The sequence below is a fragment of the Leptonotus elevatus genome, chromosome 5, assembly GCF_054856555.1.
Source record: "Leptonotus elevatus isolate MCC_2025b chromosome 5, RoL_Lele_1.0, whole genome shotgun sequence".
NCBI classification, from domain to species: domain Eukaryota; kingdom Metazoa; phylum Chordata; class Actinopteri; order Syngnathiformes; family Syngnathidae; genus Leptonotus; species Leptonotus elevatus.
The window spans coordinates 17,510,978-17,525,632 of record NC_141243.1 but is presented as its reverse complement, the minus strand read 5'-3'; the positions used below and the strand labels follow the sequence as shown (position 1 = coordinate 17,525,632).

The 14,655-nt window shown below is 43.8% G+C and overlaps 3 protein-coding genes across 4 annotated transcripts; 1 reads left to right on the top strand and 2 right to left on the bottom strand.

Annotated features, from left to right (window-relative positions):
- Positions 1 to 1,824: 1,824 nt before the first annotated feature.
- On the bottom strand, positions 1,825 to 3,971 carry iscua (iron-sulfur cluster assembly enzyme a). Its single transcript, XM_086076075.1, has 5 exons — positions 3,488 to 3,971; positions 2,714 to 2,827; positions 2,534 to 2,644; positions 2,376 to 2,454; positions 1,825 to 2,243 (listed from the first exon to the last, which is right to left on the bottom strand). The coding sequence occupies exons 1-5, from the start codon at positions 3,575 to 3,577 to the stop codon at positions 2,155 to 2,157; spliced, it is 483 nt and encodes a 160-aa protein (XP_085932201.1). The 5' UTR covers positions 3,578 to 3,971; the 3' UTR covers positions 1,825 to 2,154.
- sart3 (spliceosome associated factor 3, U4/U6 recycling protein) lies at positions 3,714 to 11,079 on the top strand. Of its 2 annotated transcripts, XM_086076073.1 has the most exons (20): positions 3,714 to 3,952; positions 5,031 to 5,157; positions 5,252 to 5,356; positions 5,439 to 5,623; positions 5,798 to 5,903; positions 6,187 to 6,311; positions 6,414 to 6,569; positions 6,919 to 7,057; positions 7,136 to 7,243; positions 7,318 to 7,395; positions 7,466 to 7,524; positions 7,682 to 7,791; positions 7,868 to 7,980; positions 8,063 to 8,139; positions 8,222 to 8,393; positions 8,858 to 8,887; positions 8,966 to 9,312; positions 9,918 to 10,070; positions 10,151 to 10,335; positions 10,419 to 11,079. In XM_086076073.1, the coding sequence occupies exons 1-20, from the start codon at positions 3,755 to 3,757 to the stop codon at positions 10,579 to 10,581; spliced, it is 2,736 nt and encodes a 911-aa protein (XP_085932199.1). In that variant the 5' UTR covers positions 3,714 to 3,754; the 3' UTR covers positions 10,582 to 11,079. The 2 variants fall into 2 exon arrangements, with proteins under 2 accessions (XP_085932199.1, XP_085932198.1); XM_086076072.1 differs by having other exon boundaries at positions 3,716 to 3,952; positions 8,858 to 9,312.
- A 96-nt stretch (positions 11,080 to 11,175) lies between these two features.
- Positions 11,176 to 13,597, bottom strand: ficd (FIC domain protein adenylyltransferase). The gene is made up of 2 exons (XM_086076074.1): positions 13,044 to 13,597; positions 11,176 to 12,943 (listed from the first exon to the last, which is right to left on the bottom strand). Exons 1-2 carry the CDS (start codon positions 13,312 to 13,314, stop codon positions 11,862 to 11,864), a joined length of 1,353 nt encoding a protein of 450 aa, XP_085932200.1. The 5' UTR covers positions 13,315 to 13,597; the 3' UTR covers positions 11,176 to 11,861.
- Positions 13,598 to 14,655: the final 1,058 nt, after the last annotated feature.

Below are 14,655 nucleotides of genomic sequence, written 5' to 3'. Positions count from 1 at the left end.
TCGGCTGCTGCTGTCTTGGCCCGGGAGTTTTGGTTCTGTGCGAGTCCTTGGGCCTTAAGTCTCTCCCTCGTTCAATCCCTCTCAACACTGCCGTCCTGTCCGTGGGAAAAAATCAGCTCTGTAATGTGGACTACCTACTCCGTCCCTTCACCAGCATGCAGGAGCTCAGCCTCAGTCACAACTCGCTGGCTCGCTTTCCCCGAGGCCTCCCTCCCAGCCTGGAAGCGCTGTTTCTACAACAGAACCGCATCACCTACATCACCTTCGGCGCCCTGAGGCAACTGAGGAACCTCACCCGGTTGGATCTGAGAGACAACCGCATCCGTGCCATCCAGCCAGAGGCGCTTCAAGGCCTGGAGAAGTTGAAGGTCCTCATGCTGAAGGGCAACAAATTGGCCAGCCTTTCTCCAAATGCGCCTGCTTCTTTGAGACACTTTCTGGACGGCAACTTCGGCAAGGTACATCTCATATCTGTGACGACAATTTGTCCAGGTGTCCTCAAGCCAAACACAAAGACGCTTCAGTTGAAGGCCTCGACGATGAATCCTGTGCCATCTTGGGATGATTCAAATTTGGAAGGCTGGTCACAAACCACCTCTGTTGGACATCTTCCTGAAGATAACAACCCAGTGGAAACAATCCCTATAACTTGGATTTTAGATGAACACTTGTCCTTGTGCACTTTAACTTTTGAGGACTGTTTATCCTTGAATAGAGCCCAAAACATGACCCATGACCTTTCATCTCCAAACCCTCAAGAGGAAAAAAAAGACACCACGACCATTCATCACTACTCTCAGATGATTACAACCCATCCGACAGGGACACGATCTTCCTTCTTCAAGAAGAATGACACTACCTCGTCCACCCCCAACTTCCTTCGCTCAATTCTCATTTGGCTGCTGCTGGTTTTCTGTGTGTTGTTGGCCCTCGTGCTGCTGTTGTTCGTCGTGCTAAAAAACGGTTCCTCAGCTCCAACAGAGTAGCTCCAATTGACAAGAGACGCTTATGGATGACATCGGCACAAGAGGTCCAAACTATGGCGTTAAACAATGACATCTGCTACCAATGAATTTGTTGTTTATACTGAAGAGCTTTTTTTAAACATGCAAATGAACTATTTAAAATTCATAACACTGCGGTGAATAAAAATGCTTTTACGAGCAAAAATGTATTCCTCCACTTTCTGCACTGTAAAGGGCGAAATTGTGAAAAGATCACATAAATGATTCCCATTTAACTGCTTTAACATTGGTCAGATTAGAACAGATTGCTCCAGTTTTTGTTCTGAATGTAGAGATGAGGTTTGGCTGCCATTCAGTGCAGGGGCTGTTGTTTTCTGGTGGGTTGCAGGGTCTCGACCACCCTAAAATCTTGTAAAATCCTAAACTATTTGCCTTAGAGGAAGCTGTGCAAACAAAAGCACTAATATAGGAATATGAATTGCTGATTAATGTTTAAAAATGTCAAAGTGGCCTTTGCATCCAGTATCTCTTTGTGGCCCTCGGAGGAAAGTTTGGACACGACCGTTTTAGAGTCTTAAAGGAACCTGACATGCAGGTTTTTGAAATATGGGAGAAATCATTAAGTCGAGACAACCCATACAAGCAAGGACATAACTTCCAAAGGTCCGAGCCCTAATCAAAACCCCTAACACACTTCATCACAGATGTGTTCCCTCAAAAGTTATTTATATGGTGTGATTATTTTGCATATTAGTCAGTGGTGTTAAAACTGTGGAATAGCTAAAGATTTAACAGAAATATTTTCTTTATAGTTGGTGCATTGTTGTCAACCTTTTTGACAGCACACAATAAATGCAGATTTTTGTTGTTGTAATATTGACCTTTAATTTCCAGTTTCAAAATCTCCATCACACAGACCCATTACAAATGTAAATACAATTGAAGTACACATGATATAGCGTTTTTGTCTATATGGTATTTGGTAAGTATGCAATTGATGCTTTAAAAAAAAAGAAGAAGAAGAAGTTAATATAGCATCACAAATATAAATGATATTGAGCAATAGGGTTTGTTACATTATTGAAAAGCAATGATCCATAATCTTTCACTTCCTGTACAGTCCTGTGACAACATACATGACAAATCCCTGAGGTACACCGACCCATTATAGATATTCAATGATGACAAATTAACCGCTGGCTTTGACACTCTGCTCCTCTTTTTTTTGTTTTATTCTGTAGTCTGACAGGGCTGCTCTTATAGCGTCTTCTGCAAGCACTGAAACATGAGAAGAAAATAGTGAGTAGATTTCTAACTGAGGTGACACCTACATTTTTTTTTGAAACAACATCAGCTGTGTAGCATCAATTTCTGCATTTAAATATCTGTTCATGTTGCGTCGTTGCTTACTGGAACAATGAAGCTTGACAGGAGGAAGGCAGAGTTCTTTTGCAATGTCAGTGTTCTTGATCTTCAAAGCTTCATCGACCTGCAGGAAAAAAGACGAAAGCAACTTCAATTGATACAAGTCAGAGTTTTTCCAGAAATGTTGGATTATTTCTACTCACCGACTTCCCTTTCACCCACTCAGTCGCCAGAGAGCTGGAAGCAATGGCTGAGCCGCAGCCAAATGTCTTAAATTTGGCGTCCACGATCTTACCATTTTTATCCACTTCAACCTACAGATAAAGCAATGAAGCAGTTGATCCGCTTGACAAAATGCTGCATTTTGTTGGGGGGTGACTTACTTGGAGTTTCATGACGTCGCCACAAGCTGGTGCGCCCACTAAACCAGTTCCCACATTTTTGGCATTTTTATCCAAAGAGCCCACATTTCTTGGGTTTTCATAGTGGTCCACAACCTTCAGAAGAATATAAGACCTGTTTATTATAACACAACTGGTTTGTTTAGCCATCCATGTTTGAAGAGCTGTTACAGCATTTATTCAATATTCATTCCATCCAGGTGAAATCTGTGACTCATATGCTCTTTGTCCTCACTTCAAAAATAATTCAGCTCACTAGTGGAACCATTATCTTAATTTTTACTTATTTACCCAAACCCTTTGGCCTTCTAACACGCACTAGCAAGACTGTTAGGCCTAACTAGTAGGCATATGTCATGCACTAGAAGCCTTCTGGACACTACTTGTGACAACACTAATAAGGCCCACTAGTAGCATGTTTGTTCTGTTAGTAGGCCTATGTCAGTATGTCAAAGTTGTCCGAGTGTGCAGAAATGTCATACATAATAAGGCATTGGTGGAAAACTAATAACGACAATAAGACACATTTATACTAGCAGTGCGCTAAATTGACTTACTATTCGAGGACAAAGACGGACTAGGTCATTGACTTTTAAGTTGGATATCAAAGATATCGATTAAATGCTAAAACGGCTTTCCTGAAAGCACGGTTACGGAAACAAACAGGCAGCACGCACATGAGCTAACGACACGACAAATGCTTTGGAGCTTCGTTGCAATACATAAATAATGTGTCCAAACGGTCCATTTGATTACCTTCTTGTGATATGAGCAGAGAATCTTTAGCTCCGGACAGAGCAACCTTGTGTTCAACAACAACGCAGACTTTCGTAAGGCCATCGCCATGTTCAGAAACCGAGAAGATCCGGAAATGTACGAGTAGACACGAGTCAAGCGGGGTTGTTGATAAACACTGGAGTCGGGGACCGCGGGGTCGGAGCGCCCACTAGTGGCCCGCCTTTGCTAGTACAACTGGGGGACTGGGAGCTTTGGGCTTGTTACCAGGCAGACAGACTTTTCAACATGGCAGCGGCGAGCAACGCAGAGCCTACGCATTTGCAAGATATGGAAGAGGACGACGCGGAGATGGACGAGCAGGAAATGGACTCGGAGAGCGACGGCGAGGAGGGCATGGGAGAAGACAATTCGGACGACGAAGAGGACGAGACGTCAGAAGACGAGAAGGAAAATGAAGCCGAGATCCAACGCCTGGAAGAGCAGGTAACTCTTAATTTTAGTGAGGCTAGCCGAGTAGCTAAAGGCGAATGAATGAGTACAAAACTTCGCGAGTGAAAGCTTGCTATGCTGTTTGCAATGCATTCACGTTGGATTAGAGCAAACAATTGTTGCATCAAGTTGTTTGAATGTGTTCCATTTACGACATAATTGGCATGACGTGATATTGCTAACTGGTCATGAATGTACACGCGCCTTGCGTTTTGCTTTGTGACGTCACAGCTTCAGGACGAAAGTATGAATCTAATGTCCAAATGGTCACGTGTTAGTAAATGCGCATTTCTTCATATTTGGGTCAGTGTCCTAAATATTGTCCAAGTCCCAACAGCAACACAAGAAATAAATAACAACGTTTTTTTTTTCTACACGCACTCAATTTTCACGCAAACCTCAGCAGAAATACTGTATACGTTGTAGTTCCGTCGTTGATAATAAAGTTTTAAATCGGCTACGTAGACTGTAGCTGTGGGCATTTTTGTGTATTCTGTCAATTTGAAGTAGTTTTTGTATAATTGAGGGATGTACATTTGGATGGAACTCGGATTCATCAATCAATCAAAAAATAATTGATAGATTAATCAATTATTAAAATAATTGCCAACGAGCAGCTCTAGAATTGAAAAAAAAAAGTGCAGCTAAACAGTGTGATCGGAATTGGTACTATTGACCAATCTCACTCATGGATTATCAGTATCGGAGTCGGCAGCATAAAACCCTGATCAGATCACCCCTAATATATATAAGAAAACACTCTACAAGGAAGAAACTAAACAGAACCCAGGCCATAAATCTAAAACAATCAAATAAAAAAAATGTTTTATGGTGGCAACTGAGTGCCTCATTATGCAATCACACAGGTTTTGACTGTGCAACGTTCATAACCTTTGAGTCGAAACGTAGTATGTCAGTACCATTGTAAACTGAGGACTTCTCTTGATTAGTAAAAAAGACATGAAAGAAAGATGAGTTTAACGGTGTCTCACTATTAGCGTTTAACGACATATTAGCTAGTCAAAAAGATACAGATCCCAGATGTTGAAAGATACTGTTCTGTGTTTTCTAGCTATCGATCAATGCTTTCGACTACAACTGCCATGTTGACCTCATCAAACTACTGAAGCATGAGGGTGAGCTTCTCCGTCTGCGAAAGGCAAGGCAGAAGATGAGTGAACTTTTTCCTCTCACAGAAGGTCAGTGTATATCCACTGCAGACCCAGACTAAAAAAAAAAAAAAAGTTGATCCGTATGAATTGTATACTTGACCTCTTCTGTGTGACCCCACAGAGATCTGGCTAGATTGGCTCAAGGATGAGATTCGCCTGACTGAAGAAGAACCAAATCGAGAAAAAGTGAATGAACTTTTTGAGAGCGCTATAAAAGACTACATTTGTGAGTGCATATTGGCAAACCAGAGATTCGACATCTAGTTAGAATACAATCCTGACATTCAACGTCTTGTTGTCACACCCAGGCCCAGATATCTGGTTGGAATATGCCCAATATTCTATTGGTGGCATGGGATCGCCAGGTGGCATTGAAAGGGTGAGATCCGTTTTCGAGAGAGCCATCACAGCTGTTGGGATTCACATGACCAGGGGGCAAACACTGTGGGAGGCGTACAGAGAATTTGAGAATGCCATTCTGGCCACAGTACAGGTCAGTCTTGTCTTCATTAGCAACATATAAAACAGATGTCCCCAGTCGAGGTTCATATTGTCTTCATTTGCTTCATATCAGTGGCATTTCTTTTTGTTAATGCGTTTGGATGAGCTCACTTTCCTTGTGATCATTTTGTTGGGTGCTTCATCCTCTCTATTGTCTTCCTTTCAGCCTCCTCCTGGCAAGATTCCCAGCCACGACGAGCAAGAGCTGCTGAACAAGCAGCTTCAGCGCATCCACACGCTGTTTCGCCGCCAGCTGGCCATCCCTTTAATGGGTAAGGATGTCCTCCTCTTGCTCCAGATGGGGTGCTGCAAAATGAGCAGCGGTCTGGTTTGTGTGGGCAGGAGGAATTTACAGTACATGACTCATGTTGAGAAAAAATGGCCACAATCAAATCTGAAGAGATTAAATGTAATCAAGTGAACAAAATTCTACCCATTTTTACGAAAGCCTTTAACAAATGACGACCTACCGTAAAGCATCACTACATTCTTATTTTATTGATTATGTACTGTACATATGTGATTTACGTTTTATATACCCATTTTTTCCATTAGACATTGAGGCAACATATGCAGAATATGAAGAATGGTCTGACCATGGGCCACCTGATGAAATGTTGCATCAGTACAAAACAGCTTTGCAGCAGAGGGAGAAGTACAAGCCTTTCGAAGAGTCACTGGTAACCAACCACCAATAAGGATTCAGACTTGAGTTACCTGCTGGGTCACATGATTTTGAATACTTCTCCTGTATTTTTTCTTCTTTGGTTGTCTTGTTGCAGCTGGTGGCAGAGACGCCTAAACTGGCCGAATATCAGGCCTACATCGATTTCGAAATGAAGTTAGGAGACCCGGCCCGCATCCAGGTGACGTTTGAGCGGACTCTGGCGGAGAACTGCCTGGTACCGGACATGTGGATCAAATACACCACATATCTCGTGAGTTTTTATTCGGATTAGGGCTCTCAGTTAGGCTGCTAGGTGACTTCACTGGCTGTGAATGTTGTGCTCATCAGATTACTTTTGTTGAAGTCAAAACGTTTTGTAACGCCATGCAAGGTTCCCCCCCCAGAAAACTTGCAAAGTCCTGGTGGTCAGGAACAGACTGGGAACAAGAAAAGTCGGTCGGCCCGCCAGGCCTTTATAGCACTGGGGGAAGCCCTGATCATGGAGTTATATATTGCGATTGGTTATAACAAGATTGTATCTGAAAACAACGGCAGTGTTGTCTTGTGATGTAAGAAGACCACCGCGTCCATATTTCAGGTGCTTTCTTTGGCCTTTCCAGGACCGTCAACTGAAAATCAAGGATCTGGTTCTCTCTACTCACGATCGTGCTGTCAGAAACTGTCCGTGGACTATGACTCTGTGGAAGAGCTATTTGCAAGCTGTAGAGAGGCACGGGGGCACTCATCCAACTGTTTCAGGCAAGCACTTGCACTAATTGACGTACATTTTGCATGTCTGAGAGAGACGACTGAACGAGACCCTGATGTTTTCCACAGATTTGTTTGAAAAGGCTCTGAATGCAGGCTTCATTCAAGCTCGGGATTACGTGGAGATCTGGCAAGTTTATCTGGACTACCTGAGGAGACGTGTGGATTTCAGCCAAGGTGAGAGCAGCACCAATGAAATCAGTACCTTGTGCGTTTGGAAACGTTCATGCATTGTCCTCCACATGTCACAGAGTCAAGTAAAGAATTGGAGGAGCTACGAGGGTCTTTCGCTCGCTGCCTGGACTACATGAAACAAGATGTTGAAGAAAGTAGGTGAAATGTCACTCAAAGTTCTGTTGGAGTGAATTTCCAGTCTGACCCTTTGTGTCATGACACTAGGATTTGGGGAAAGTGGAGACCCTTCCTGTAATATAATGCAGATCTGGGCAAGGATAGAGGTGAGTTCTGTTACGAATGGATAGCCCTCCTTTGTATTTGCTGTTTTGTGTCCGTCTGCATCAGGCTTATACAAATACGATAACGACTTTGGGCTTGTGAAGCCCTTTGAAACTCTCATCAAAAATGTTTAGCTTGTTTCTTTTGTCCTCCTCACAGGCCCTTCATTGTAAAAACATGCAAAAAGCCAGAGAACTGTGGGACAGCATCATGACTAAAGGGAACGCCAAATACGCCAACATGTGGCTGGAGTACTATAACCTCGAAAGGTCTGCGTCATGTCGAAAGCGTGATGACAAACAAACTCTGCAGCACGGTCACTTGTGATTCGTACCTTCTCTCCAGAGCGTACGGAGATTCGGTCCACTGTCGAAAAGCGCTTCACAGAGCAGTCCAGTGCACCTCCGACTACCCGGAACACGTGTGTGAGGTCCTGCTCACTTTTGAGCGAGTGGAAGGTGAGCTCTCCCACACATATGGCAGACTGATATGACGGTTGGGGAGATTTTCATGATTTTCATACTGTATCTTTGCATCCAGGCTCTTTGGAGGACTGGGATGTGGCAGTCCAGAAAACCGAGACTCGTCTGAACAGGGTTAATGAGCAACGGGCAAAGGTTTGGAGCAGAGAGCAGCATTTCTTTAAGCGTGGTTGTCTTTACGAAGCTTTTGATTCTCATGAGTATCTTCGTTTGTTAGGTGGCAGAGAAAGAAGCCATCCAGGCTCAACACGAGGAGGAACAATTTGAGCAGAGGCGGAAGGCCAGGGCAGACAAGAGGACTCAGAAGAAAGTTCCGAAAAGGGGACGATTTGTGGAGAAGAGGAAAGCAGAACACGGGCTGGACCAGGATGAGTGGACTGACCATGCAGGTAATTTCGATGCATAATGAAGCTCCGAGCACAACCTTGTTGAAATGAGAATTTAAAATAATTATATTTAGAGATCCTCCAAGAAATAACTTACAATATGCAGCCTATTTCATGAACCAACTCTGATTGGCTGGTGGAATTTTGTTCCCACTGGTTTGCACTCTGAAATCACTCTGCCAGGCCATCTCCTATTAGATGCGCCTTCTGACGTCATTGCGAGAGAAGTCTTGAATTAAGCTTTTTTTTTTTTCACGTTGCGTGCCCACCTCAAGCTCTCATAACACGTACACAACAAATGGGTTAGTATACGGTGCAGTGTGAAAATGCCTATTTTCCCCCTCCCAAATCCAGCTTTTACAGACCATAGCTGATTTGTGATGAATCATTTATTGTGGTCTCAAACAAACGATTATTTTAATAGGTGTGGCAAAATGTTCTTATTTGGTTTCCTCTGTCGTTGATAGAACAAGCTCCTAAGCGACACAGAGGAAATGGTGAGCCAAGCAAAGAGGAGCACATAATGACTCTTGAACTTGACGTCTGTGAGATGAAGGCTCCTCCTGGCTATAAAGGTTCAACAGGGCCCGGATTCAACAAAGCCCAGCAGGCCAGTGGCCAGAAGCAAAGCAACGATAATACGGAGTTTCGGAACGATGACACCAGCGTGTTCGTTAGCAACCTGTCGTACACCCTGGAGGAGCCCGAGGCCAAACTGAGGACACTCTTTGAGACATGTGGATCTATCAAACAGATTCGCCTCATCTCCACCAACAAAGGGACCTTCAAGGGCTATGGCTATGTGCAGTTTGAAAGCTGCGAGTCCGTCTCGGAAGCTCTCAAACTGGACAGGCGGGAAGTGCAGGACAGGCCCATGTTTGTGTCGCCATGTGTAGACAAGAACAAGAACCCAGACTTTAAGGTGACTATAAAATAAAGTTTATCGCGGGATACATTCCTGAGAGACCTTATAAAAAATATTAACTTGTATACTTTTAAACTCATGAACAATTGCTTAAAGGGGAAGTCAAGCTAAAATTGTCTTTATAATATGTTGTATGAACCCCCACTACACTAAACTCGGCATTCTGATTAATCTGGTTGTTTTGAAATATGAGTTAAGCAGCAAAATCCACCCGTTTTTACCCATCTCAGGGGGCGGCCATTTTGCCATTTGCTCACAGTTGCTCAGGGTTCAGGTAACGACCAATCACTGCTCAGCTTGCAAATGTCACATAATCAATCTCAGATAACAGGTGAACTGTTATTGGTCGTTACCTGAGCAACTTTGATGCCATTTTCAGTCGACAGCAAATGGCAAAATGTCGTGGATTTTGGTGCTTAATTCATATTTTACAAACGTAATATTTATCAGAATATCCTGCTTTTACTAATGGAGCTGTATAGAACATGTAAATATTTTTTTTTAGGTTGACATCCTCTTTCAATAACTGTGCAACATATTGTAGGTAAAATGTGTCCTTTGTTTAGTGTCACGTTATACAAATGACTACTTCACATCTGTAGGTGTTCAAGTACAACACATCTATGGAAAAACACAAAATCTTCATCCAAGGCCTTCCATTTTCCTGCACCAAGGAGCAACTGGAAGTAATCAGCAACAATCACGGCAGCATTAAGGAAGTTCGTCTCGTTACATTCCGTTCAGGAAAGCCCAAGGTGAGACTCGGAGATGCAAATCAGTGATCATGAGAGTGATGGGGACACATCTGACCTTCTCTGATTGTGGGCTTGTGCAGGGTCTGGCGTATGTTGAATATGCAAATGAAGCGCAGGCTTCTCAGGCAGTGTTGAAAATGGACGGCATGTGCATAGACGGGAACAGAATCTCTGTTGCCATAAGCAACCCTCCTCGCCGAAACACGAGCAAGCCTGGTCCCAGTCAGCCCACCACAAATCTGACGCCTCAACAGGTTCACGGCGCGTAAGTCTATGATAGGCCTATTCAATCCTCTCGTGTTGCAGCTTTTTGTAATTTTGTCATTCAAATGATTTTTTTCCCCCCAGGAGAGGGCGGGGTCGCACACAGTTGTCATTGCTCCCTCGCTCTCTGAATCGCCAGAGTGGTCCCGCAAGCAAAGTAGAGAACGGGACGGCGTCGAAGGAAGGTTCCGGAGATGCAAAGCCTCTGTCCAACGCGGACTTTGCTAAGATGCTTCTGAAGAAGTGAAATGATGCTCACCGGTTTCACGCTGAAAGCCATCATGTGATTCTTTCAAAAATAAGTATTTGCGACTTTGACTTTCTGCACATGTCAGCCTTCTCGTCATTGTTCCTGCGAGATTGCCTTAAGTGCAGAGCTGCTGCCCTCCACCAGCCCCCTTTCACCCAAGAACACTTTTGACCCTCGTCATTTTTACTTTCCTCCCTCTCTGTTGGTTGTGTTGAAATGTTGCAGTCAGGTTTTATGAAATACGTGTATAATACATGGTTGTAAATATGTTTGAAAAATTGTAGACACCATTTTCCCAACTTGAATATTTTGTTATTTCAATGAGACATTGGATCGACAACATTGTTAAGAAATGTGCAGAATAGTGAGTTTGTGTACATAAAATATCAATACATACCTTTCTGTTACAGAATTGTGCTAAAATATTTTTGTTAGACTTTGTGGATTTAAAGACAACCATTACAACATTTAAAGGAATAAAATGGTCCAACAATCTCTTGACCTGTGATCCTCTTATGTCAGCCAAAATTTTTTTCTATTTCAAATGTCACAATTTAAGAGGCATAATAAATTAACTGGATGGGGCTGACGTTCAAGCACTCACATTTAATTTCATATCTATGCACTTTTGCCAGTGTTGATCAGTCATAGTACATTACAGTTGTCGGCTACATAGTATAACATATATCTTGTCTGATAATGACAATTTGTAACATTCTCCAGATGGAATACAAGCTATATAAAGTGCTCACCACAGTGGCCTAATATTTTCAGTACACGTTCTGTTAATCATGAGTGGAAGTTTTATATACTACAATAAATACAATGTTTAATGACATAGAAAAACTTAACAGCTAGGTTATGGTTTGTTAATCCATATGTATTACCTTTGTTTTCAAAAATGATAAGTGTCATGTTATAAAATAAATATATTGACCTAACCGGGGCAATACTTAGTGTGGTGTTATTTCAAAGTGCATTTAAAAATGATTCATGCCTGGGAGTTAATATCTCTTTATTTGCATAAAATAAATAATCAAATGATGAAAGTGCTTATTATATTCTTACCACAAGAAATCCACTACAACCAGAACTGTCAATTGTAGAAGCTTCTAAAGTGAAACTTTCGTCAAAAGTCACAACTTCTAACTTCCCTTGCATGGAATTGAAAACACCTCTTCCCAGTTCAGCAGATACAAGACAGAAGAAGCATGAGCTGATGGAAATGATCTCTCAGGGTGACAACTTGGCCTTACAATTGCCCTCCAATCACCAAATCAATTGTGAACTGGGATGGTGTGTGTGCAATCAGGACAGGCGTGGTCCTGCCCGGCCCCCGGGAGCCCCACCGCATGCTCAGTGGTGGAGATCAACAAAGTGTCCAGTGTAATCTCGGTGCATTTGGCAATGAAACGAATGAAGGGACGCACGTCACCCTCGTTGGCTGTGTCTAGAGCGGCGTAGTACTCGGCCCTTTGCTCTTTGCGAATGGTGATGGGCGGGTATCGCGCTTGCATGAGCACGAGGTTCATCAGGAGCCGCGACGTGCGTCCGTTGCCGTCCACGAACGGGTGCACGTAGACCAGTTTGTAGTGAGCCAGTGCGGCGTACTCCACCGGGTGCAGCTGCAAGGCCTCGTCCGAGTTGAGCCACTGGACCAACTCCTGCATGTGCCGCTGCAGGTCCTGAGGGTGCGGCGGGATGTGATGGCCTACAAACACTTGGTTGGTGCGCAGGCGCCCTCCCTCCACAGGGTCCACGTAACCCAGCACTCGTCGGTGGATCTCCAGGATGTCACCGACGCTGATGGTTCCCATTCTGGACAACAGCGTGGTGTTGATGTACTTCATGGCTGCGTCCACACCGATGGCCTCATTCTGCTCCTGCAGGCTCTTGCCGGGGACGGCGTAGCGCGTCTCGAGGATGTGACGGATCTCGGATAAAGTGAGAGTGCTGCCCTCTATGGCCACTGTGTGGTAGATGTGGTGGTAGTACGTCTCCTCCATCACCCGACGTAGCGCAGAGTTGCCTTTAGGAATGGACATGAGCCTGCGCACCTTACTGTCAATGATGCCAAAGTGACGCTGGTCAATCTCTTCCACCAATGGCAGGGTGCGATCTCGACTCACCAGTGCCCTCTTGTTACAAGGTGAGATGGCCAAAGCCTTGGTGTACAGGTGGTCCGCCTGCACCACGTCCTTCTCCTCCTCCAAAATAGTCCCCAGCTCGGTCAGGGCATCCACATAGTCTGGATTCAGGCTGAGCGCATGCACCAGCAACTTGTGGGCTTTCCCCCTCTTGCCGTGTTTCCTCATCTCCTGAGCCTGCTGCATTGCCGCTCGGGCCTCAAAAATCATCTCTAGATCACAACAGGAGACAGGCAATATTACACAACGGTTTTGTTACGTGGTGAGTCAGTGGGCATTTTGTAACGTTTAAAAAGATACAGATGGCGGTACCTTTGCTCGGCTTGGACCTCAAAGGAAGCAGGTCGAGACCGGTCAGGGGGACGGTGAGGCCGGTGGTCTGCACAGCTGGGGGCTGCTGGGAGCTCCCCCACAGCCGGCAGCGAATCTGTGCGATGGCATTCAGGGAGCCACAGCAATGCTCCTCCACTCCGACCAGGGGCGTCAGCAGGGCCACCAGAGAGCCCAGGAAGACACACAGAAGCGGGCCCCATCCTCCGAGGAGACGGTCGCTAGTGTATCGCCACGCCGTCACAACCGCCATGACAATTTCGGGTTATATCCTCCATTCTTTAGGTCCACGCCACACTTTGTACTTGTACCCCAGCTTGGGAGCTGAGCCTCGAAACGGCGCACCAACAACACATCAATGTTTAGCCTAACCCGATTCGCCAACTAGTCCCTTTATTCACTAGCTTTTTCTGCGAGACTTTCTAATACGCTGGCCTACGAGAATTATCTAAAGACAAACTTAAGTCCTACAGCTGTTTACGCGGCACAGGGCAAGAAAACCATCGGCGTTTTTCGTCTCGACCTGCCAACATACCGCGAAATCATTGGCCAGTTGTAAATAGAACGACGACGACGATTGGTTAAAATCAAGCAATACAGAAAATAATCGTAGTCGTTTTTGATTGGATGATCGTGTGCGTCTAGGTTTGCCCTTTATTTTGTCTGTCAGGTATCCCATCACAAGTCCAATGTGAAGTAAACGATAGTAGGTAAAACATGTTATCGATTATGCATCAGTTTAATAAACAACAGAGCGAAAATCAATTTAATGGTCAAGTTTATTCAACATAATTTCATTTAAACCATTCCATGGATCCGTACTACAGCTCTTGAATTCTTTGCTATAAAGATAGTGTAGCAAGTGCAATTTTAGATATAACACAAGAGGGCAGCAGTGTATCGTTTTCCAAACCACACTGTTACGAGAGTTTGACCGTGTTTTATTTCCCAACCACACAGCCAAGGCATGTGATTTCACATTACAAAAAAATCGCTTGAAACCTCACTAAACAAAGATTTCACCAAAATAAATGTAATTTCAATGCATATTATATATTGAAATAATGATGATCTTGTCCGTATTTTTCACAAATGTACTTAGTTTGTGATGGAATTACCTATTCTGTTTAGAATGGCAACAGGTGGCTGCACATGTTCAATATGAAGGCTACCATCTGCCATCTAGTGGAAGCGCATTTAATCGTTCTGCGTGCCACTGTACGTGGCTGGCATAGAGAGATGAACTGCAAATCATTTTAAACTCATTAAGTGAAACAATGCAACTGATCTCGTCTTTATACCTGTGTTCAAACTAAAAGTAGGCTCTTAAATTTACTGAAGCACAACACAAAAAAAAAAAGCTTTGATTGTTCCTGTGTTGATGATTTGCCTCAATGTCATGTTATTTATAAACCAAACGTGCTGAATTAACTTATGATCAAATCATTAAACAATTCTCCAAAATAATGCCATGTGTGCGGGATATCTTGCTTTTCCAAATTTGCTGTCATCGTCGTTTTCTCGCTGGTTCATGTTCTCAACGTCACTGCTAAGTTTTATTTCTGCTAAAAAAAGGCCACAAATCCTATTTAGT